The sequence below is a fragment of the Nerophis lumbriciformis genome, linkage group LG28, assembly GCF_033978685.3.
Source record: "Nerophis lumbriciformis linkage group LG28, RoL_Nlum_v2.1, whole genome shotgun sequence".
Taxonomy (NCBI): Eukaryota; Metazoa; Chordata; class Actinopteri; order Syngnathiformes; family Syngnathidae; genus Nerophis; species Nerophis lumbriciformis.
The window spans coordinates 30390567-30414566 of NC_084575.2; the positions used below are offsets into that span (position 1 = coordinate 30390567).

At 43.7% G+C, this 24000-nt stretch overlaps 1 protein-coding gene across 1 annotated transcript; it reads left to right on the forward strand.

Annotated features, from left to right (window-relative positions):
• Positions 1 to 1464: 1464 nt before the first annotated feature.
• Positions 1465 to 11680, forward strand: LOC133571044 (uncharacterized). The gene is made up of 3 exons (XM_061924028.1): positions 1465 to 1715; positions 6917 to 7009; positions 9766 to 11680. The coding sequence occupies exons 1-3, from the start codon at positions 1574 to 1576 to the stop codon at positions 10614 to 10616; spliced, it is 1086 nt and encodes a 361-aa protein (XP_061780012.1). The 5' UTR covers positions 1465 to 1573; the 3' UTR covers positions 10617 to 11680.
• The last annotated feature ends 12320 nt before the right edge of the window (positions 11681 to 24000 follow it).

The following is a 24000-nucleotide window of genomic DNA, read 5'->3' on the forward strand; positions in this document are numbered from 1 at the left end:
TCGGGTCGGGTCGGGCGATTGAAATTAAAAAAAATTAGATTTTAAATAGATTCAGGCGGGTGGCAGTTAAACCAATTCGGAAATATGATGTAGTGGCTAGCTACGGGGTGTTAGCCAATGGCTTTGGCTGGGGGGCGGGACTTCCGGGCAAGTTAGGGAAGTGACGTTGTTGACAGGAAGTGTTAGTTCGAGTTTTGCCGGGAAAGAGGGGAGACGCACATTGGAGCTGTTGTGTGGTTACATTGCATCTTATTACAATAAATACGAGACAAACGAATAAGTCTATGAGCCTACGTTCCTGGGAACATTACAATATATACATAGTTAAATGTTGTTACCCACATACGAAAAACGAGCAGGCACCTGCTGCATATGCCACAACAGAAGAAAAAAAAAAAAAGAGATGGACACTTTTACGGAGCGGAGAAGGCCCCCGACGCCTCGCCGGGGTCCGGGACCGAGGCCCCTTCCCCCGAGAGGGCCCCACCGGGAGCCGTAGCTGAGGCGATCCGCGAGAAGGGCCCGACGCACGTCCAGGGTCATCACCGCGCCCACCGCACCGACACCCCGCCTCGTCCGCCTTCGCCGCGGCCGGCGTCACGCGCAGCAGGTAAGCAGCTTACCTGCCCGCCACCCCCGTGGCCGGGGGCGCGTAACAGGGGTCACTCCGCGCGCAGTGCGCTCACGAAAGGGGTGGGGCTCACCCTGGTTGATATAGACAGCAGGACGGTGGCCATGGAAGTTGGAACCCGCTAAGGAGTGTGTAACAACCCACCTGCCGAATCAACTAGCCCTGAAAATGGATGGCGCTGGAGCGTCGGGCCCATACCCGGCCGTCGCCGGCAGCGAGACGCGCTTGGAGGTGCGCTCAGCGCGGCTCCCATATGATTGCGCACTGGTGTGCGTCTGGGTCGTGACAGCGTGGCACGCGAATGTCTGTGCTGCGTTGGATCAGTCTCCTTTCTTTAACAGGCAAAAGCTTTATAACCTCACTAATGCCTTGCATCGTCTATATTAGATATATAACAACGGGCGGGTGCGGGCGGATGGCGGGCGGATGCAGTTCTGATCAAATGTTAGATCGGGTGGATTGCGGATGGTTGACGACTTTCTGATGCGGTTGCGGATGAAATAATTGCCTATCCGCGCATCTCTATCACACACAGTAAGTAGTAGCATGGTTCAAAATGTCAAGAGGAACTGCAAAAAAAACTGTGACTCACAGGCGTCCTCTGCTGGTATAGTAGAGTACTGTGTCTGACCGTTTGACTTTTTTCTCAGTAATATTTTTTTATTATTTTTTTATAGTAATGATGTCACACACCTACACCAAAGACTTTACACAGGCTTCAATAGAAATACATGGCGTAAAAATATGTACAATAAATATTTTTGCAGTTTGGATAAATATTTTTTTTATATTTTGGTGTTATTCCGCTTCCGTCCAGTAAGAGGCGGCATGCCAGTCAGCCCAAAAGAAGAAGAAGAACAAAGCGGAAGCCTATAAAAAAAAGAAAAAAATCCTAGAAGCTTGTGAACACCATCGACGTGTTGTGTTGGCGTTCACACTAAAATGTCTTCCCTTCTATTATTTAGGTCATTTGTCAGTGACAGACTGACTGTGGCCGTGGAGGAAATAATGGGGATGTTTGAGAAAACAATGGCGGAATACAAGGAGGAGCTGCTGGGAGCTCGTCAGCCCAACAACAACTGCGGTACACTTCTGTCTTCTTTCTAGCACCTTCTTTTACTAACATGTAGCTATTGACTGTTTACTGGCGTTGTTTTGTGTACTCGTCAATCAGAGACAAGGTTGTCTGTAAGCTTAAATTCAATCAATCAATCATCCATCCTTCTTCTTCCGCTTTTCCGAGGTCGGGTCGCGGGGGCAGCAGCCTAAGCAGGGAAGCCCAGACTTTCCTCTCCCCAGCCACTTCGTCCAGCTCCTCCCGGGGGATCCCGAGGCGTTCCCAGGCCAGCCGGGAGACATAGTCTTCCCAACTTTTCTTGGGTCTTCCCCGTGGCCTCCTACCGGTCGGACGTGCCCTAAACACCTCCCTAGGGAGGCGTTCGGGTGGCATTTTGACCAGATGCCCGAACCACCTCATCTGGCTCCTCTCGATATGGAGGAGCAGCGGCTTTACTTTGAGCTCCCCCTGGATGACAGAGCTTCTCACCCTATCTCTAAGGGATAGCCCCGCCACTTGGCGGAGGAAACTAATTTCGTGATCTTGTCCTTTCGGTCATGACCCAAAGCTCATGACCATAGGTGAGGATGGGAACGTAGATCGACCGGTAAATTGAGAGCTTTGCCTTCCGGCTCAGCTCCTTCTTCACCACAACGGATCGATACAGCGTCCGCATTACTGAAGACGCCGCACCGTTCCAATCAATCAATCAATCAAAGTTTATTTATATAGCCCTAAATCACGAGTGTCTCAAAGGGCTGCACAAGCCACAACAACATCCTCGGCTAAGATCCCACATCACGACAAGGAAAAACTCAACCCAATGGGATGACAATGAGAAACCTTGGAGGGGACTGCAGATCAACTGGTCTAAAAAAGGGGGTCTATTTAAAGGCTAGAGTATACAAATGAGTTTTAAGATGGGACTTAAATGCTTCTACTGAGGTAGCATCTCTAACTGTTACCGGGAGGGCATTCCATAGTACTGGAGCCCCAATAGAAAACGCTCTATAGCTCGCAGACTTTTTTTTTAGGCTCTGGGAATCACTAATAAGCCAGAGTTCTTTGAACGCAGATTTCTTGCCGGGACATATGGTACAATGCAATCGGCAAGATAGGATGGAGCTAGACCGTGTAGTATTTTATACGTAAGTAGTAAAACCTTAAAGTGCACAGGAAGCCAGTGCAGGTGAGCCAATACATGTATATGTATATATATATATATATATATATATATATATATATATATATATATTTCTTATTGCAATCGAAGAACAATGTTGTCCTTAAATAAAATAGTGAACATACTAGACAACTTGTCTTTTAGTAGTAAGTAAGCAAACAAAGGCTCCTAATTTGTTTGCTGACGTATGCAGTAAAATGTTGTATCATTTCTCATTGTGTTTTGTCAATATTATGACGAACAAGCTGTAAAAATTGATTATTAAAGGCCTTCTGAAGCCCACTACTACCGACCACGCAGTCTGATAGTTTATATATCAATGATGAAATCTTAAAATTGCAACACATGCCAATACGGCCGGGTTAGCTTACTAAAGTGCAATTTTAAATTTCGCGCGAAATATCCTGCTGAAAACGTCTCGGTATGATGACGTCAGCGCGTGACATCACGGATTGTAGAGGACATTTTGGGACTGCATGGTGGCCAGCTATTAAGTTGTCTGTTTTCATCGCATCGCATTCTGGACATCTGTGTTGGTGAATCTTTTGCAATTTGTTCAATGAACAATGGAGACAGCAAAGACGAAAGCTGTAGGTGGGAAGCGGTGATTTGTGGCAGGTGTTGTGCCGGATAATGCACCCCCGCCGTATAATGCACCCCTTGACTGTTGTGCCGGCTAACACAGCCGGTGTTTCATTGTTTACATTCCCGAAAGATGACAGTCAAGCTTTACCGTTGGCCTGTGGAGAACTGGGACAACAGAGACTCTTACCAGGAGGACTTTGAGTTGGATACGCAGACGCGGTACCGTGAGTTCGCATGCAGCTGCGGCTTCCAAACATTTGATCGCTTGCCCGTACGTGCGTGCCGCTATGTGCGTGTCACGTACGTAACTTTGGGGAAATATATGTGCTGTATGAACTTTGGGGAGGTGAACGGTACTTTGGGCTGTGGGATTGAGTGTATTGTGCAGGTGTTTGAGTTGTATTGGCGGGTTATATGGACAGGAGGGGGGAGGTGTTTGTTATGCGGGATTAATTTGTGGCATATTAAATATAAGCCTGGTTGTGTTGTGGCTAATAGAGTATATATATGTCTTGTGTTTATTTACTGTTTTAGTCATTCCCAGCTGAATATCAGGTCCCACCCGCCTCTCACAGCATCTTGCCTATCTGAATCGCTCCCACTGCCCTCTAGTCCTTCACTCTCACTTTCCTCATCCACAAAGCTTTCATCCTCGCTCAAATTAATGGAGAAATCGTTGCTTTCTCAGTTCGAATCGCTCTCGCTGCTGGTGGCCATGATTGTAAACAATGTGCAGATGTGAGGAGCTCCACAACCTGTGACGTCACGCGCATATCGTCTGCTACTTCTGGTACAGGCAAGGCTTTTTAATCAGCGACCAAAAGTTGCGAACTTTATCGTCGATGTTCTCTACTAAATCCTTTTAGCAAAAATATGGCAATATCGCGAAATGATCAAGTATGACACATAGAATGGACCTGCTATCCCCGTTTAAATAAGAACATCGCATTTCAGTAGGCCTTTAATGCACTTGTTCATTTACTGTTAATATCGGGTTACTTTCTCCTTTCAACATGTTCTATCTACACTTCTGTTAAAATGTAATAATCACATATTCTTCTGTTGTTTGATACTTTACATTAGTTTTGGATGGTACCACAAATTTGTGTATCAATCCGATACCAAGTAGTTACATGATCGTACATTGGTCATATTCCAAAGTCCTCATGGTTCTAGGGACGTATTTACTGAGTATATAAACATAATATGTTATTTGAAAAAAGGTGACGATAAAAAATATCGATGTAATCATAGTAGTATCAACTAGATATGCTATTGTACTTGGTATCATTACAGTGGATGTCAGGTGTAGATCCACCCATGGCATTTGTTTACATTTAGTATCCTCCTACGGTGTGTAGTGAAGCATGTTTAGCTATTCTTTGTCCTACAGGGATGATACTTGTTAGAAACATACTTTATTTGTCGCCATGGAAGCGAGGATTAGTGATTTAGAAGTAGCTAAAGCACTGCCGACTGCGAATGGACGTTTGCCGCGAGCTAGCTAGCAATGTCTTAAAGCACCTCTTCCTGAGGGTGTTTCAGTGTTATAACTTCACCTTTATCTTGAGTTTTTAAGCCAAAATGCGTCCATTCTCCCTTTTTCTGTCTACACACTGTGTCTAGGGATGTCCCGATCCAGGTTTTTGCACTTCCGATCCGATACCGATATTGTTTTTGCATTTTCGATCCGATACCGATACTGACCGATACCGATACTGGCCTATCCGAGCATGTATTCAAGTTTAAAGTTATTTAGCCTACTTAGTTGTCAGAATCATGTTGCGAAGGGTTTTAGTAGTCTTGATAACAACTAGCCAGCTGAATTAGGAGAGTATGAATAATACACAATGGTTGGTAACAAGAAACTGACCTGTTTATTCAAGGATAAACACAAAATAGACAAAATTATACATGACAAACAGAAATGGCATCATTGAAACTAGGGCTGGGCGATAGGGCCTTTTTTTTAATATTGCGATATTTTAAGGCCATATTGCGATACACGATATATATCTCGATATTTTGCCTTAGCCTTGAATGAACACTTGATGCATATAATCACAGCAGTATGATGATTCTATGTGTTTTGATTGATTGATTGAGACTTTTATTAGTAGGTTGCACAGTGAAGTACATATTCCGTACAATTGACCACTAAATGGTAACACCCCAATAAGGTTTTCAACTTGTTTAAGTCGGGGTCCACTGATTCATCCATTGATTCATGATACAGATATATACCATCAGATATATACTATCATCATAATACAGTCATCACACAAGATAATCACATTGAATTATTTACATTATTTATAATCCAGGGTGTGGAGGGGGGCGCCGGATGTAAGTGTCAAAAAGACAGCCAAAAGAGTTTGATATGAGAATAAATCTAAAGTTAAAATATAGGGTAGAAATGCACCCATTTGCAGGAAATGTAGTCTTGATTTTCAAAATGTTATTTCAAGGCTTGCATGTCTACATTAAAACATTCTTCTTCATACTGCATTAATATATGCTACTTTTGAACTTTCATGCAGAGAAGGAAATCACAACTAAAAAAATCACTAATTTTTTCATACGATGTTGATGTGGACATTTTTGCCTGGCATTTTGATGGTGTGGGCGTGTGGCACCGAATGGAAATAAGCGTCTCGACAGACGTTACAATATTTGAACAATGATGACGAAAACTGTTGTCTCTGTCGTGTCCGTGTGTCGAAAATTGTTATGCGCTTATTTTTTTATTTGATTTTGTGCGTGGCATAGATTTGCCGTGCGCAGAGGACGCTTGAGCAGGCGCGCACCTTAGCCGCTGCGCTAGCATCACAGCTAACGTTAGCCATGCCGCTACCTCGCTCTCTGCTGGGAGAGGACGTATACGTATGTGACGTATGTCGTGACAGTATGTGACGTGTGTAAGAAGGTGCGCTCGCTGTCTGTGAGAGGGAGACACAGGAAAGAGTGAGAAGAGCCTGTCGTGTAATGCCAGCAGCTAAAAGCAACTGCGTGAGAATTGTGGATGTGTTGAAGGTGTGCTGGAAAATGCGGAACGGAAATTACGGAGCAGCAGAAAAGTGGAATGTATTGTTTAAATAGGTGCGTTGGAAAACACGGACCAGAGGTTTTTTTTAAACTGGATCTGGGTCGGCATTTTCCCATGCCTTGCCGATACGCAAATATCGGATCGGGACATCCCTAACTGCGTCTGCTTGTAAGTACTCTGTGATTGTGCGCTGCCGAACATGCTCGTAAAACCAGCAATGTCATGACGTGACGACGCGCCTGTACCGTTTTTGATTCAATAGTACCGCGATACTATACTAGTACTGGTATACCGTAAAATCCTACTATGAACCAAAACCAATTCGAAAGCATGTTGGTCCTTGTTTTAAGTTACAGTTTGTAATAGGGTCTGATTAATGTTTTTAATGTGCACTACTTTGTGTTTCTATTTCAGATGCTGCTCACCACATCTGGCCTATGCTAACCACAGTGAAGGTCTCTCCTGTGCATCGGGAGACGACTCCAGTGCCTCCATACATCAAAGAAGGTGCGCTTGTTTAAGTCTCTGTGAGAAGGAGAGACAACAAAGAGTGAGAAACGCCTGTAGTGTAATGCCTGCAGCTAAAAGCGAATATCACAATATAGTCATTTTCTATATCGCACAGAGACAAACCCGCGATATATCGAGTATATCGATATATAGCCCAGCCCTAATTCATTCACTTTCCTATTTCCTTCGTGGATTTACCATGAATTGATTACGTGGACCCCGACTTAAACAAGTTGAAAAACTTATTCGGGTGTTACCATTTAGTGGTCAATTGTACGGAATATGTACTGTACTGTGCAATTTACTAATAAAAGTTTCAATCAATCAATCAATCTAAACTTCACCGTTGCCGCCCCAAAATCAAAGTTCTCTAGCTGACGAGGACCACTGACACCTCTCATCTCTGCATATTTTACTAGAATACCCTTATGGGCATTGCATATATCAAAAATCAAGTACCTACTGTTAGGGATGATGTTTGATAAGAAATTATCGAGTTCAAGCCCATTATCGAATCCTCTTATCAAACCGATTCCTTGTCGATTGATTCTCTTATCGAATCCAGATAGGTTGTTGTATATGGGAGAAAACACACAATATTTGGTTTAACAAAAGCTCACTTTTATTTTATAAGAAAAAATAAAATAAATAAATGAATATTGACTGTTGTTACCCAAAGTATATTAATTGGGATTTTTCAGAAAAACAAATATATACAGTAACACAAAAACAACCTGTCTCTGTGATCACTATAGGTGTATAAATAACAATATAGTGTTAAATAAAATCAGTCCCTTGGGCACAAAACTGAAAATAATACAGCTCTCCAAAAAGTGCACTTCTGCTGCTATTGGAACATCCTTCTGGGGTCCGTCAGTGTGGCCTTCTCCAGGAATGACTGCACGTCCTTGTCCTGGAGGGAAAATGAGGGACAGACACAGCATAGAATTAGGGGGGAAATTAGCTGAATGTGAAGACTAGGGTGTCTGTTATTAAGTCTTTAGCATTACCGTATTTTCCGCACCATAAGCCGCCCTGGGTTATAAGCCGCGCCTTCAATGAACGGCATATTTCAAAACTTTGTCCACCTATAAGCCGCCCCGTGTTATAAGCCGCATCTAACTGCGCTAAAGGAATGTCAAAAAAACAGTCAGATAGGTCAGTCAAACTTTAATAATATATTAAAAACCAGCGTGATGTGGGCGCGCATGGAGTCGTATATCAACATGGACGGAGCTGCGTGAAAAAAGCCACCCGGCCTCTTCGCGTAAACTTACCTTAACCACTCGCTCATCTTTTCTTCATCCATCCATCCCTTCGAGTTAGCTTTTATGATGACGCCGGCTGGAAAGGTCTCTTTTGGCAAGGTCTTCCTTTTGAATATCACCATGGGTGGAAGTTTCTGGCCATTAGCATGGCAAGCTAGAACCACAGTGAAGGATGACTTCTCATTCCCTGTGGTGCGAATATTCACCGTACGTGCTCCCGTTGTATCCACAGTGCGGTTCACAGGAATATCAAAAGTCAGTGGAACCTCGTCCATGTTGATAATGTTCTCTGGCCGGATCTTTTTTTCAGCTATCTTGTTTTTACAATATGCACGGAAAGTAGCCAGCTTTTCTTGAAAGTCTTTAGGCAGTTGCTGTGAAATTGTAGTCCGTGTGCGGATGGAGAGATTGCGTCTTTTCATGAACCGGAAACCTGTCGCTTAGTAGGAGCCATTTTGTGGTCTTTACAGATGTAAACACACAAAGGAAATGAAACGTAATATCCGCGCGCTTCTTCTTCTTCTACGCGGGCGGGTGGTTGCTTACAGTAGAAGAAGAAGCGCTTCCTGTTCTATGGGGGCGGGTGCTTACCTTGGCGGTTGCTTGCGTAGAAGAAGAAGCACTTCCTCTTCTACGGGGAAAAAAGATGGCGGCTGTTTACCGTAGTTGCGAGACCGAAACTTTATGAAAATGAATCTTAATATTAATCCATATATAAAGCGCACCGGGTTATAAGGCGCACTGTCAGCTTTTGAGTAAATTTGTGGTTTTTAGGTGCGGCTAATAGTGCGGAAAATACGGTAGTATGTGGATTTAAATGATGGAATGGATTAAGTAATGAAGTTAAACATTGTACTGATATGATCCACGGCGTGGCGCAGTGGAGGAGTGGCCGTGCGTGACCCGAGGGTCCCTGGTTCAATCCCCACCTAGTACCAATCTCGTCATGTCCGTTGTGTCCTGAGCAAGACACTTCACCCTTGCTCCTGATGGGTGCTGGTTAGCGCCTTGCATGGCAGCTCCCTCCATCAGTGTGTGAATGTGTGTGTGAATGGGTAAATGTGGAAGTAGTGTCAAAGCGCTTTGAGTACCTTGAAGGTAGAAAAGCGCTATACAAGTACAACCCATTTATCATTTATTTATTCATTCCCAGGGATTCGAATAAAGAACCAACTCTTTTTCTTTACTATAGTGGCCTCGATAACGGGAACCGGTTCTCAAAAAGGGATTCGAGTCCATGGAATCGGTTCTTTTTTTATCGAACGGTTCTTTTCTTATCGAACAACCGGGAGAACCGGTTTCGAACATCATCCCTACCTACTGTACTGTTTGCTTGTTGAAATACCCTTTACAAAGCTGAAATCTACCCAAACGACCACTTTGCTGCTGCCAAAAATGTATTTGAAGGGTATTTGTTTTAAGTTACAGTCTGTAATAGGGTCTGATTAATGTTTCTAAGAGCTCTACTTTGTGTTTCTATTTCAGATGCTGCTCACCACATCCGGCCTATGCTAACCACAGTGAAGTTTTCTCCTGTGCATCGGGAGACGAGTCCAGTGCCTCCATACATCAAAGAAGAACCGGAAGAAATCTGGACAAGTCCGATAGCAAAACCAGAGGAGTTTGGTACCCCCAACGTCCGGTTCCCCTCTGCTCCTGTTAACGGTGAAGGCGCTAAAGAGAAACCTCTGTCCTCTAGCATACAGCAAAGGCAGAGTGTTGAGAACAGAGAAACCGCTTCATCAGTCTCCAGCCCAGGTGAGCCATTTGAAGGCGAACTTTATGGAGAGGACCGCAGAGGCCCCGGTGCGACTTTTCACTCGGATACAGCTGGTATTCTAAAAGCAGCCAACAATACTCCACCTGCGGTTTTTCATCATTTAATGACGGAAGACTTGAATAACGGCAGGAACTTTTTCGTCAAACATAAGCCGCCGTCAGACTCGCAGAAGTACGTCGATCCCGTACCTCCTCATAGCTCTCGCCATCCCACGAAATGTTACGAGTGCCCAGAGTGTGGCAAAATATTCAAATACAACAACATATTGCAGAGGCATATGTCGTGTCACACCGGAGCCAAGCCATTTGGCTGCATTGAATGCGGCAGAAAATTTACACAAAAGTCGAGTTTGGACCGACACAAAAGAATGCACACGGGGGAGAAGCCTTTTAGCTGTTTGTTTTGTGGCAAAACCTTCACCCGTGGGGGCACATTGACCTCACACATGAGGTTTCATACGGGGGAGAACCCTTTCACTTGCTCCATATGCAAGAAAGGTTGTAACAACAGGGCGGCGCTTTTGAAGCACATTCGCACACACGAGAGTTACATATAGTAAAGAGTTCAGTCTCAAGTGTCAGTCATTTATTTATGATGATACAAAATGCCGGTTGCAAGCAGCGCTTTTCCACAGTTGCTGAACCGTAAGGGAACACATTTATGCAGTCTTTTGAAACATCACCAGACGTCCGCAGGTTAATCCGTTCTAAAAGGTCACGGGAAGACAGAATCATACACACACATAAAATAATTGCTTTTTCTTACCCAGAATGCAAAATTCCGAAGCTTCAACGTACAATTTGAAGGACCCATAGGGTCCAGGTGACTAATATTTACAGGTTATCTGTAGTTATTGCTCTTGAAAATTAATCTGGTCGTCACTTCCCATAATTTTTGACTTTCCATCACCAGACTCTATATGCCACTATTACTAGACCTGGCCTCGGTTCTGCTGATGCAAGCCCCGGTTCCTAAATGTGCTGAAATGAGTGTGTATTTAGAGGAACATTTTACCTGTAGAACTCTTGAATTTCAATCCTACAAATAAATCACCAAAAGACGCAATCCCTACCTCGATTTTCATACGTAACACTTTGTTTGATTCGTTGTTGAATGAAAATGTCAAATCATGCCTTAGTTTTCGTACACTGTCTCGTTATTATCCAGCCAAACGTTGCTTGTAACCAACTTGTTTGTCAGGCGGCTTATCATTGTGCGTAATCGAGTGACCCAAGCTTTGCTCGATATTGACGATAAACAATATAAGCTTTTAACACTATCATTATATCGTGAGAATGCATGGCGATGACATATTCTAGCTCTGTCCTGTCAATTTGACAGCGACAAACAGATGTGTCCTCAACGTACCGTAGACATATTTTTAGGCCCAGAACTCTGAATTCCTGCACTTGATGTAATAATCATATGTCCGTATTTCCGTAGGCGTGTGCCCTTGTTTGTGTTTGTTCACGTCTGTCAATGCACCTCGCTGGAGCGATAGGTGGAGAAAGACGAAGTGTTGGTGGGTGTGTGTAGAGATGGTGTGCAAATTGGGGTTATTGGAACTCGTGAGCGTTGCCATTGACGTGTTATGGTCAGAATAAAGAAAATACAAATGAGCGTTAGACTCTGTGTGACTTTGTCGGGATGATACAACGGTGTATTAACGTTTCAAAATAGTAGATTACTTGTTACTGGAAAACAACAAGTGTTAATATGCCTTTGATCCATCAAATCTGCCCTATAGTCAGATGTGCCGCACAATTGCTGACTGTCGCTCTCATTGAAACCTGCTGTCCGTAGCCGAACCGCATCAACTCCGCCAAGCAGTTGCGGCGTTCATTTTTTAAAACATCCAACCGCATAGTTAGCCGTAACTGTCGACCCACTCGATTTATACCGGGTGATTAAAAAAGAACAGACCAAAATTGTCACTCGATATTTCAAAAATGAAAAACAATAGAAAACCGAGCTTGAACACATGTGTTGTACATAACTTCCAGTATTTATTTCATGCTTTACAAGTGCTCAATATGGTCTGCCACACAGCAGTAATTTTGTGGCTTTACCCCATGCCAGACTTTAAAAGAAAAAAATTTTGTTCTGTAAATGTTTTGGAAGGACTTGACCAACTCTTTGTCTTTATCATACACTCAACTACCTCATCTTACTTACCGTATTTTCCGGACTATAAGGCGCACTTAAAATCCTTTTTTTTCTCAAAACTCGACAGTGCGCCTTATAACCCTGTGCGCCTAATGTACGGAATAATTTTATTTGGTATATGGTGTAATGATAGGTGTGACCAGTAGATGGCAGTCAAACATAAGAGATACGTGTAGAGTGTACTATGATGGCAATACGACTCAAGTAAACACCACCAACATTTTATATGTCCAGCCATCCATCCATCTTCTTCCGCTTATCCGAGGTCGGGTCGCGGGGGCAGCAGCCTAAGCAGGGAAGCCCAGACTTCCCTCTCCCCAGCCACTTCGTCCAGCTCCTCCCGGGGGATCCCGAGGCGTTCCCAGGGCAGCCGGGAGACATAGTCTTCCCAACGTGTCCTGGGTCTTCCCCGTGGCCTCCTACCGGTCGGACGTGCCCTAAACACCTCCCTAGGGAGGCGATCGGGTGGCATCCTGACCAGATGCCCGAACCACCTCATCTGGCTCCTCTCGATGTGGAGGAGCAGCGGCTTTACTTTGAGCTCCCCCCGGATGACAGAGCTTCTCACCCTATCTCTAAGGGAGAGCCCTGCCACCCGGCGGAGGAAACTCATTTCGGCCGCTTGTACCCGTGATCTTGTCCTTTCGGTCATAACCCAAAGCTCATGACCATAGGTGAGGATGGGAACGTAGATCGACCGGTAAATTGAGAGCTTTGCCTTCCGGCTCAGCTCCTTCTTCACCACAACGGATCGATACAGCGTCCGCATTACTGAAGATGCCGCACCGATCCGCCTGTCGATCTCACGATCCACTCTTCCCTCACTCGTGAACAAGACTCCGAGGTACTTGAACTCCTCCACTTGGGGCAGGGTCTCCTCCCCAACCCGAAGATGGCATTCCACCCTTTTCCGGGCGAGAACCATGGACTCGGACTTGGAGGTGCTGATTCTCATCCCAGTCGCTTCACACTCGGCTGCGAACCGATCCAGAGAGAGCTGAAGATCCTGGCCAGATGAAGCCATCAGGACCACATCATCTGCAAAAAGCAGAGACCTAATCCTGCAGCCACCAAACCAGATCCCCTCAACGCCTTGACTGCGCCTAGAAATTCTGTCCATAAAAGTTATGAACAGAATCGGTGACAAAGGGCAGCCTTGGCGGAGTCCAACCCTCACTGGAAACGTGTCCGACTTACTACCGGCAATGCGGACCAAGCTCTGACACTGATCATACAGGGAGCGGACCGCCAAAATCAGACAGTCTGATACCCCATACTCTCTGAGCACTCCCCACAGGACTTCCCGAGGGACACGGTCGAATGCCTTCTCCAAGTCCACAAAACACATGTAGACTGGTTGGGCAAACTCCCATGCACCCTCAAGGACCCTGCCGAGAGTATAGAGCTGGTCCACAGTTCCACGACCAGGACGAAAACCACACTGTTCCTCCTGAATCCGAGGTTCGACTATCCGGCGTAGCCTCCTCTCCAGTACACCTGAATAGACCTTACCGGGAAGGCTGAGGAGTGTGATCCCATTTTATATGTTCCATTGAAAATATAGAACATTACACACGGCACTCAAAAATCTATCAAAATGTTTTAGTACGACTTTGGTAAGCTATGAAGCCGCACCGCTTGATGGATTGTACTGTGCTTCAACATAGGAGTATTATTATGGTGTGTATAATGTAAGACATATTATCTGGCGTTTTGTTTTGCAATATTATACAAAAGCAACTTTTCTTACCTTCTGGTACCTGCTGATCTGTATTTGGGATCTGCATGAATCCTGAAAAATTGCGCGTTTCTTCCTTTGTAGTCCGTGCAGACACCGTAGTCGATAAGCTTCTTCTTCTTACTCTATCTTCTTGTTATGGGACATTCATCCTCCGCTGTTGCCATTTCTAATATAAAGTAGTGTAAAGTTCTTACTTATATCTGTCAGTAAACTCGCCATGAAAGCACTAAAACATACCGGTGTAGTGACTTTACATTATTCACCCAAGGAACTTCAGTTATTAGAGAGTTTTGGTCTGACGGTTTTTTTCACGGGACACATTTCCTGTGTTGTTGTTTCCGAATGAGAAGATGCTGCTCCGTTATTGATTGAAGTAAAGTCGGAATGTCATTAAAATAGTTAGCTCCATCTTTTGACACTTCTTCCACTCCCGTCCTTGCATGCTACAACAAAGATGACGGGGAGAAGACGCTGTCAAAGGTGAGCCATGTAAATAAGGCAGCCTACAAAACAGCGCATCCGGAAGCGATTGACAGAAAGCGGCTTGAAGATGATCTGTAAAACATCATCTATGCAACATTTTGACCAAAGAACCACCATTACATGTTATGTAGACCACAAGGAAGTGTTTAAATAATAATATGACTTCTTTTATGCGCCCTATAATGCGGTGCGTGCGCCTTTTATATATGAAAAAAGATCAAAAATAGACCATTCATCAGCAGTGCGCCTTATAATCCGGTGCACCCTATGGTCCGGAAAATACAGTAATTGGCTCTGTGGCGGAGCGAGTCACTCAAAACCCTCGTGTATCAAATCAACAACGCCTTCACACTCACTTTATTCCCATTTGGACGTGTTGTCCATATTTATTTATAAGCTAGCAAGAAAGACCAAATGTTTTGGGCGGGTCTTACAGGTTTCACAACAGCGGGGACCCTTGTAACTAAATGTTTTGTTTTGAAAATTGAAGCATAACAACAGGCTTGAGAAATGTCCACAAAAAAAGCGGACATCTGCGTTTTTAAGCATAACTTTTCGGATCAAAATATAATTTCTGTGATTTTTTTTTGGATGAAATATCAATAAAAATACTCCAAAAACCTGGAGGGCGTGCCTGGGCAAGGATGGTTTCGCCCTATCGTAGTGAGAAAAACAACTGTTTTGATGCAAAGGAGCAATACTAACTATCAAAGCCAACGACAGTCGAAGTGTAAATTCCCCTTGTTAGCATTGAGGTATTGTGTGGCAGAAAGATCGCTGTGGATCGACTACTACCAGTCCAAAATAGTCTGAATCCCTAGCGTAAGCATTCCATTCGGTTGTCAACAAATGGCATAAATGGAATTCTGGTCACTTTCTGTGACCCGAATGTTTTTAAAGGGGAACATTATCACAATTTCAGAAGGGTTAAAACCATTAAAAATCAGTTCCCAGTGGCTTATTATATTTTTCGAAGTTTTTTTCAAAATTTTACCCATCACGCAATACCCCTAAAAAAAAGCTTCAAAGTGCCTGATTTTAACCATCGTTATAAACACCCGTCCATTTTCCTGTGACGTCACATAGTGAAGCCAACACAAACAAACATGGCGGATAGAACAGCAAGCTATAGCGACATTAGCTCGGATTCAGACTCGGATTTCAGCGGCTTAAGCGATTCAACAGATTACGCATGTATTGAAACGGATGGTTGTAGTGTGGAGGCAGGTAGCGAAAACGAAATTGAAGAAGAAACTGAAGCTATTGAGCCATATCGGTTTGAACCGTATGCAAGCGAAACCGACGGAAACGACACGACAGCCAGCGACACGGGAGAAAGCGAGGACGAATTCGGCGATCGCCTTCTAACCAACGATTGGTATGTGTTTGTTTGGCATTAAAGGAAACTAACAACTATGAACTAGGTTTACAGCATATGAAATACATTTGGCAACAACATGCACTTTGAGAGTGCAGACAGCCCAATTTTCATCAATTAATATATTCTGTAGACATACCCTCATCCGCTCTCTTTTCCTGAAAGCTGATCTGTCCAGTTTAAGGGACGGTGTGAGCCAAGACATCCAGGGGGTTTAGCTCGCTCGTGCGCTCGTCTGCGGGAACAAACTGCCGCCATTGCTTGCCGTGCTAGCGAGGACCTTTGTCCCTGAATTGCTCACACACTCCGGCAGATTCAATGGGGGTCTGGCGGCAGATTTCTTTGACTTTATGGTTGGAAATGCATCTGCTTTGAGTGTCGCAGGATATCCACACATTCTTGCCATCTTTCGTCGGTAAAGTGTGCGGAACAAACGTCCAATTTCTTGCCACTTTCGCATCTTTGGGCCACTGGTGCAACTTGAATCCGTCCCTGTTCGTGTTGTTACACCCTCCGACAACACACCGACGAGGCATGATGTCTCCAAGGTACGGAAAACAGTCGAAAAAACGGAAAATAACAGAGCTGATTTGACTCGGTGTTTGAGAAAATGGCGGATTGCTTCCCGATGTGATGTCACAACGTCAACTCCGAGAGCGAATATTAGAAAGGCGTTTAATTCGCCAAAATTCACCCATTTAGAGTTCGGAAATCGGTTAAAAAAATATATGGTCTTTTTTCTGCAACATCAAGGTATATATTGACGCTTACATAGGTCTGGTGATAATGTTCCCCTTTAACTCCCTTTTATTAGTTGGACTCTGCAATTTAGCCTATAACAAATAACATTCTGGTCACCTCCTGTGACCAGAATATTTTTACACTGAATGGAAGAGGGGGGGATTCCGACTATTTTGAACTGGTAGTAGTCGATGAGCCTTTTTTTTTTGGATAAGCCAGTCGAGAGGTACAAAATACCCCTAATGGTGTAATGTAATTAACTACCTGAGGCCAGCAGATGGCAGCATTGTATCAAAAGTATGACATGTCAATGAATGAGAAAGGATGCTCACTTGATGTTCAATGAAGGCTTACTTTGATATTTTGGTGCTGTGCGAGATGTATTAAGTCTAGTATGTGTAAGGCTGGGAAAAAATGATATTTAAGTGCAGTTTCTAGAATACACAGCTTTTTGATTGTGACCTATGAGATGCTGAATGCAAACTGTGCTGTGAAACATCTGAGATTTGGAATAAGGGCAAGATGGTGCTCGTTAGCTGCTTGAAGGGTGAAAATCACGAGAATGTAGCCCCAGTGGCTTGCAGTGCTGATGCTGTGAGGACAGACAGTTTCCACAGCAACAATGCTCTCATAATGATTGTGAACCATAGGCAAAATTCCCCAAAAAGTTCCCCTTTAAAATAAATGCACCACTAAGCGCTTTACAGACATTAAAACAATGCCCCCATGACGCACATATGTGTGTGCATCAAGCATCAAGGGTTGGACGTGGGGGTTAAATCACCAAAATGATTACCGAGCGCATCCACCGCTGCTGCTCATTGCTCCCCTCACCTCCCAGGGTGTACAACAAGGTAATGGGTCAAATGCAGAGGTTAATTTCACCACACCTAGTATGTGTGTGTGACTATCAGTGGTACTTTAACTTTTAATACAGGTAAAAGCCAGTAAATTAGAATATTTTGAAAAACTTGATTTATTTCAGTAATTGCATTCAAAAGGTGTAACTTGTACATTATATGTATTCATTGCACACAGACTGATGCATTCAAATGTTTATTTCATTTAATTTTGATGATTTGAAGTGGCAACAAATGAAAATACAAAATTCCGTGTGTCACAAAATTAGAATATTACTTAAGGCTAATACAAAAAAGGGATTTTTAGAAATGTTGGCCAACTGAAAAGTATGAAAATGAAAAATATGAGCATGTACAATACTCAATACTTGGTTGGAGCTCCTTTTGCCTCAATTACTGCGTTAATGCGGCGTGGCATGGAGTCGATGAGTTTCTGGCACTGCTCAGGTGTTATGAGAGCCCAGGTTGCTCTGATAGTGGCCTTCAACTCTTTTGCGTTTTTGGGTCTGGCATTCTGCATCTTCCTTTTCATAATACCCCACAGATTTTCTATGGGGCTATGGTCAGGGGAGTTGGCGGGCCAATTTAGAACAGAAATACCATGGTCCGTAAACCAGGTAGATTTTGCGCTGTGTGCAGGCGCCAAGTCCTGTTGGAACTTGAAATCTCCATCTCCATAGAGCAGGTCAGCAGCAGGAAGCATGAAGTGCTCTAAAACTTGCTGGTAGACCTCTGCGTTGACCCTGGATCTCAGGAAACAGAGTGGACCGACACCAGCAGATGACATGGCACCCCAAACCATCACTGATGGTGGAAACTTTACACTAGACTTCAGGCAACGTGGATCCTGTGCCTCTCCTGTCTTCCTCCAGACTCTGGGACCTCGATTTCCAAAGGAAATGCAACATTTGCATGGTTGGGTGATGGTTTGGGGTGCCATGTCATCTGCTGGTGTCGGTCCACTCTGTTTCCTGAGATCCAGGGTCAACGCAGCCGTCTACCAGCAAGTTTTAGAGCACTTCATGCTTCCTGCTGCTGACCTGCTCTATGGAGATGGAGATTTCAAGTTCCAACAGGACTTGGCGCCTGCACACAGCGCAAAATCTACCCGTGCCTGGTTTACGGACCATGGTATTTCTGTTCTAAATTGGCCCGCCAACTCCCCTGACCTTAGCCCCATAGAAAATCTGTGGGGTATTGTGAAAAGGAAGATGCAGAATGGCAGACCCAAAAACGCAGAAGAGTTGAAGGCCACTATCAGAGCAACCTGGGCTCTCATAACACCTGAGCAGTGCCAGAAACTCATCGACTCCATGCCACGCCGCATTAACGCAGTAATTGAGGCAAAAGGAGCTCCAACCAAGTATTGAGTATTGTACATGCTCATATTTTTCATTTTCATACTTTTCAGTTGGCCAACATTTCTAAAAATCCCTTTTTTGTATTAGCCTTAAGTGATATTCTAATTTTGTGACACACGGAATTTTGGATTTTCATTTGTTGCCACTTCAAATCATCAAAATTAAATGAAATAAACATTTGAATGCATCAGTCTGTGTGCAATGAATAAATATAATGTACAAGTTACAGCTTTTGAATGCAATTACTGAAATAAATCAAGTTTTTCAAAATATTCTAATTGACTGGCTTTTACCTGTATATGAATGCATGGCAGAGTACAGAGGAGCCAGGTGAGGAAACACTATCACAGGAGTTGTCTGCACCAGGAGGTTTGTTTGTATTCGTTTATTTGAAAGACTGTGCAGTTACATAATTTCCATCTGTAGTCCTTTTTATGGCACATTTACCATCCACAATCAAAACATGTTTAAAAATGCACAACAAAATTGAAATTACATAATGATAAGCAATTTAAAATGCGAGTACGATACATGGAGAGTATGCGAGTTGCACATGAGTGGGCGGTCAAGTTAGAGTATTTTAGCCGCTTCATGTAAAGTATGCCACCAGACCACGGCCAACACGAGGTCATCGCTGGAAATTCCCATGAATGGTGAGGAGCTGAATTGTTGATTGTTCCAGGTTTGGTAGCATGTAGCGCATAACGTGGCTATTTGTACAAAATAACCCCCCCTGCTATCTTCTTCATTCTTACAAGTCCACCATTTTTTTGCTGGATGTGACCGTGGTATGATCCCCACAGCAAACATCCGTCGCTGCTCCCCCCACCCCCCGGCCCCCATTGGGTGATGCATCACAAGCAAGTGAGTCCGGACCCCCGATGCTTTCAACGCCTGTTTGACTTTTTCAAAAGAAGTGATACTGTGTCCCTCCATGCCTCAACGTGTATGTCACTTTAAGAAAAGAAACATGACTAATACAAGCTGCTGTGTCATCGGCCTCACAAGTGACAGCTCGTTCTTAATGAAGTCAGAGGAGTGGGGTACCTCTTTTTTTTTAGCTTCATCATAAATGATGAATGCTTTAAAATGTGATATCGGAAATGACCGGTACCGGTTTCAAAAAGTACAATTTATGACTTTTCAAAACGCCGCTGTACGGAGTGGTACACGGACGTAGGGAGAAGTACAGAGCGCCGATAAACCTTAAAGGCACTTCCTTTGCATGCCGGCCCAATCACATAATATCTACGGCTTTTCAGACACACACAAGTGAATGCATGCATACTTGGTCAACAGCCATACAGGTCACACTGAGGGTGGCCGTATGAACAACTTCAACACTGTTACAAATATGCGCCACACTGTGAACCCACACCAAACAAGAATGACAAACGCATTTCGGGAGAACATCCGCACCGTAACACAACATAAACACAACAGGACAAATACCCAGAATCCTTTGCAGCACTAACTCTTCCGGGACGCTACAATATACACTAACCCCCCACCCCAACCCCGCCCTCCTCATGCTCTCTCAGGGAGAGCATGTCCCAAAATCCAAGCTGCTGTTTTGAGGCATGTTAAAAAAAATAATGCACTTTGTGACTTCAATAACAAATATGGCAGTGCATTTTTTTCCATAACTTCCATCCTTCCATCCATTTTCTACCCGCTTATTCCCTTAGGGGTCGCGGGGGGCGCTGGAGCCTATCTCAGCTACAATCGGGCTGAAGGCGGGGTACACCCTGGACAAGTCGCCACCTCATCGCATAACTTGAGTTGATTTATTTTGGAAAACCTTGTTACATTGTTTAATGCATCCAGCGGGGCATCACAACAAAATTAGGCATAATAATGTGTTAATTCCACGACTGTATATATCGGTATCGGTTGATATCGGAATCGGTACTTAAGAGTTGGACAATAACGGAATATCGGATATCGGCAAAAAAGCCATTATCGGACATCTCTAATGAGAAGCGTTGGTTTTCGTCCTGGATGTCTCTCTACATCGTATTCAAAAATACTTGAGACTATAATTTCATTTCGGGAGAACATCCGCACCGTAACACAACATAAACACAACAGAACAAATACCCAGAATCCCCGCCCACCTCAAAAACCTACTCAGTGGCCTAGTGGTTAGAGTGTCCGTCCTGAGATCGGTAGGTTGGGAGTTCAAATCCCGGCCGAGTCATACCAAAGACTATAAAAATGGGACCCATTACCTCCCTGCTTGGCACTCGGCATCAAGGGTTGGAATTGGGGGTTAAATCACCAAAATGATTCCCGGGCGCAGCCACCGCTGCTGCCCACTGCTCCCCTCACCTCCCAGGGGGTGATCAAGGGTGATGGGTCAAATGCAGAGAATAATCTCGCCACACCTAGTGTGTGTGTGACAATCATTGGTACTTTAACTTTTTTTTAACTTTAACTCCTCATGCTCTCTCAGGGAGAGCATGTCCCAAATTCCAAGCTGCTGTTTTGAGGCATGTTAAAAAAAAATAATGCACTTTGTGACTTCAATAATAAATATGGCAGTGCCATGTTGGCATTTTTTTTCCATAACTTGAGTTGATTTATTTTGGAAAACCTTGTTACATTGTTTAATGCATCCAGCGGGGCATCACAACAAAATTAGGCATAATAATGTGTTAATTCCACGACTGTATGTATCGGTATCGGTTGATATCGGTAATTAAGAGTTGGACAATATCGGCTATCCGCAAAAAAGCCATTATCGGACATCTCTACAAAAAACATTATGGCCGTGAAATTAGCCGCGCTGTTTCACAAGCTGCAAGGTTTAAAGCGTGGGAAAAAGTAGTAATTTAATACTTAATCTATGCCCAAAATGTGTAGAATGTGCTTTTTATTATTTTTATTCCCAATATTTGAAGTGCCAGGTAGTGAGTGTAATATAATTGTATTAACCATTCATCTTATTATTTATTAGGGCCCGCAATGGCCCATTGCAAAAGGACTCCCGAAGGGAGTCCTTATGCAATGGGACATAAGGACCTATTGTTATTCTAAGGTTTTATTATTCTTTCTTTCTTCTTCCGCCGCCTCTTTGAGCACTAATTTGACCCACTTAACATGCTTCAAAACTCACCATATTTGACCCACACATCAGGACCTGCGAAAATTGCCTTTTAATAAAAAAAACGAACCCCAAAACTCAAAATTGCGCTCTAGCGCCCCCTAGAAAGAAGAAAAAACTACGCTGCCTGTAACTCCCACTAGGAAGGTCGGAGAGACATGAAACAAAAACCTTTATGTAGGTCTGACTTAGATCTACATTTCATAATTGTATATCCTCGGGCTAAAATCTACAGGAAGTTGGCAATTCCCCCTTCAAGATAAAAAAGTACTAAAAACAGTCACTTTTGCCTCTTTCAGCTGTACTTTCACCCCCTTAACATGCTTCAAAACTCACCGAACTGAACACACACATCAGGACTGGCTAAAACTGTGATCTAATGAAAAAACCTAACCCCAAATCTAAAAATTGTGCTCTACAGCTATTTTTTAATAAAACGCACAAAAAACTGCTCCTCGGATGAAAAATCTGACAAAACTGCCTGTAACTCCCACTGGGAAGGTCGGAGAGAGATGAAACCAAAACCTCTATGTAGGTCTCACTTAGACCTACATTTCATAAATTGACAACCCCCAGCAAAAATCAACAGGAAGTTTGCTATTCCCCCTTCAAAACAACTTTTTTGTAAAAACCGGTCACCTTCCTTCAAAAACGAACTCCTCTAAGCGCGTTTGTCGTTTCGCCTTCAAACTAACACAGGAGAGAGATTGAACCCTTGTGATTACAACAACAGAAGCGCTTTTTTTTATAACCGCTCCGGTTTTGATTTTATGACCCTTCAAAGACCCGCTGCGCTGATGCCGCTGCACTGCTGTTTTTTTAAGATCGTTGCTTAAAAGCAGGAAGCACCAACGTGCCCACACAATGCAGACAAGGTAGGTACACTAGACAAAAGTCTTGGGACACTTCAGACTAAAAGTAGACAAAAGTATTGGGACACTTAGGACTAGCACCTGCCAAATACGCGGGCCCGACCAACGCTGCTTGCAGCTTTAATTATTCTTTCTTTCTTCTTCCGCCGCCTCTTTGAGCACTAATTTGACCCACTTAACATGCTTCAAAACTCACCATATTTGACCCACACATCAGGACCTGCGAAAGTTGCCTTTTAATAAAAAAAACGAACCCCAAAACTCAAAATTGCGCTCTAGCGCCCCCTAGAAAGAAGAAAAAACTACGCTGCCTGTAACTCCCACTAGGAAGGTCGGAGAGACATGAAACAAAAACCTTTATGTAGGTCTGACTTAGATCTACATTTCATAATTGTATATCCTCGGGCTAAAATCTACAGGAAGTTGGCAATTCCCCCTTCAAGATAAAAAAAGTACTAAAAACAGTCACTTTTGCCTCTTTCAGCTGTACTTTCACCCCCTTAACATGCTTCAAAACTCACCGAACTGAACACACACATCAGGACTGGCTAAAACTGTGATCTAATGAAAAAACCTAACCCCAAATCTAAAAATTGTCCTCTACAGCTATTTTTTAATAAAACGCACAAAAAACTGCTCCTCGGATGAAAAATCTGACAAAACTGCCTGTAACTCCCACTGGGAAGGTCGGAGAGAGATGAAACAAAAACCTCTATGTAGGTCTCACTTAGACCTACATTTCATAAATTGACAACCCCCAGCAAAAATCAACAGGAAGTTTGCTATTCCCCCTTCAAAACAACTTTTTTGTAAAAACCGGTCACCTTCCTTCAAAAACGAACTCCTCTAAGCGCGTTTGTCGTTTCGCCTTCAAACTAACACAGGAGAGAGATTGAACCCTTGTGATTACAACAACAGAAGCGCTTTTTTTTATAACTGCTCCGGTTTTGATTTTATGACCCTTCAAAGACCCGCTGCGCTGATGCCGCTGCACTGCTGTTTTTTTTAAGATGGTTGCTTAAAAGCAGGAAGCACCAACGTGCCCACACAATGCAGACAAGGTAGGTACACTAGACAAAAGTCTTGGGACACTTCAGACTAAAAGTAGACAAAAGTATTGGGACACTTAGGACTAGCACCTGCCAAATACGCGGGCCCGACCAACGCTGCTTGCAGCTTTAATTATTCTTTCTTTCTTCTTCCGCCGCCTCTTTGAGCACTAATTTGACCCA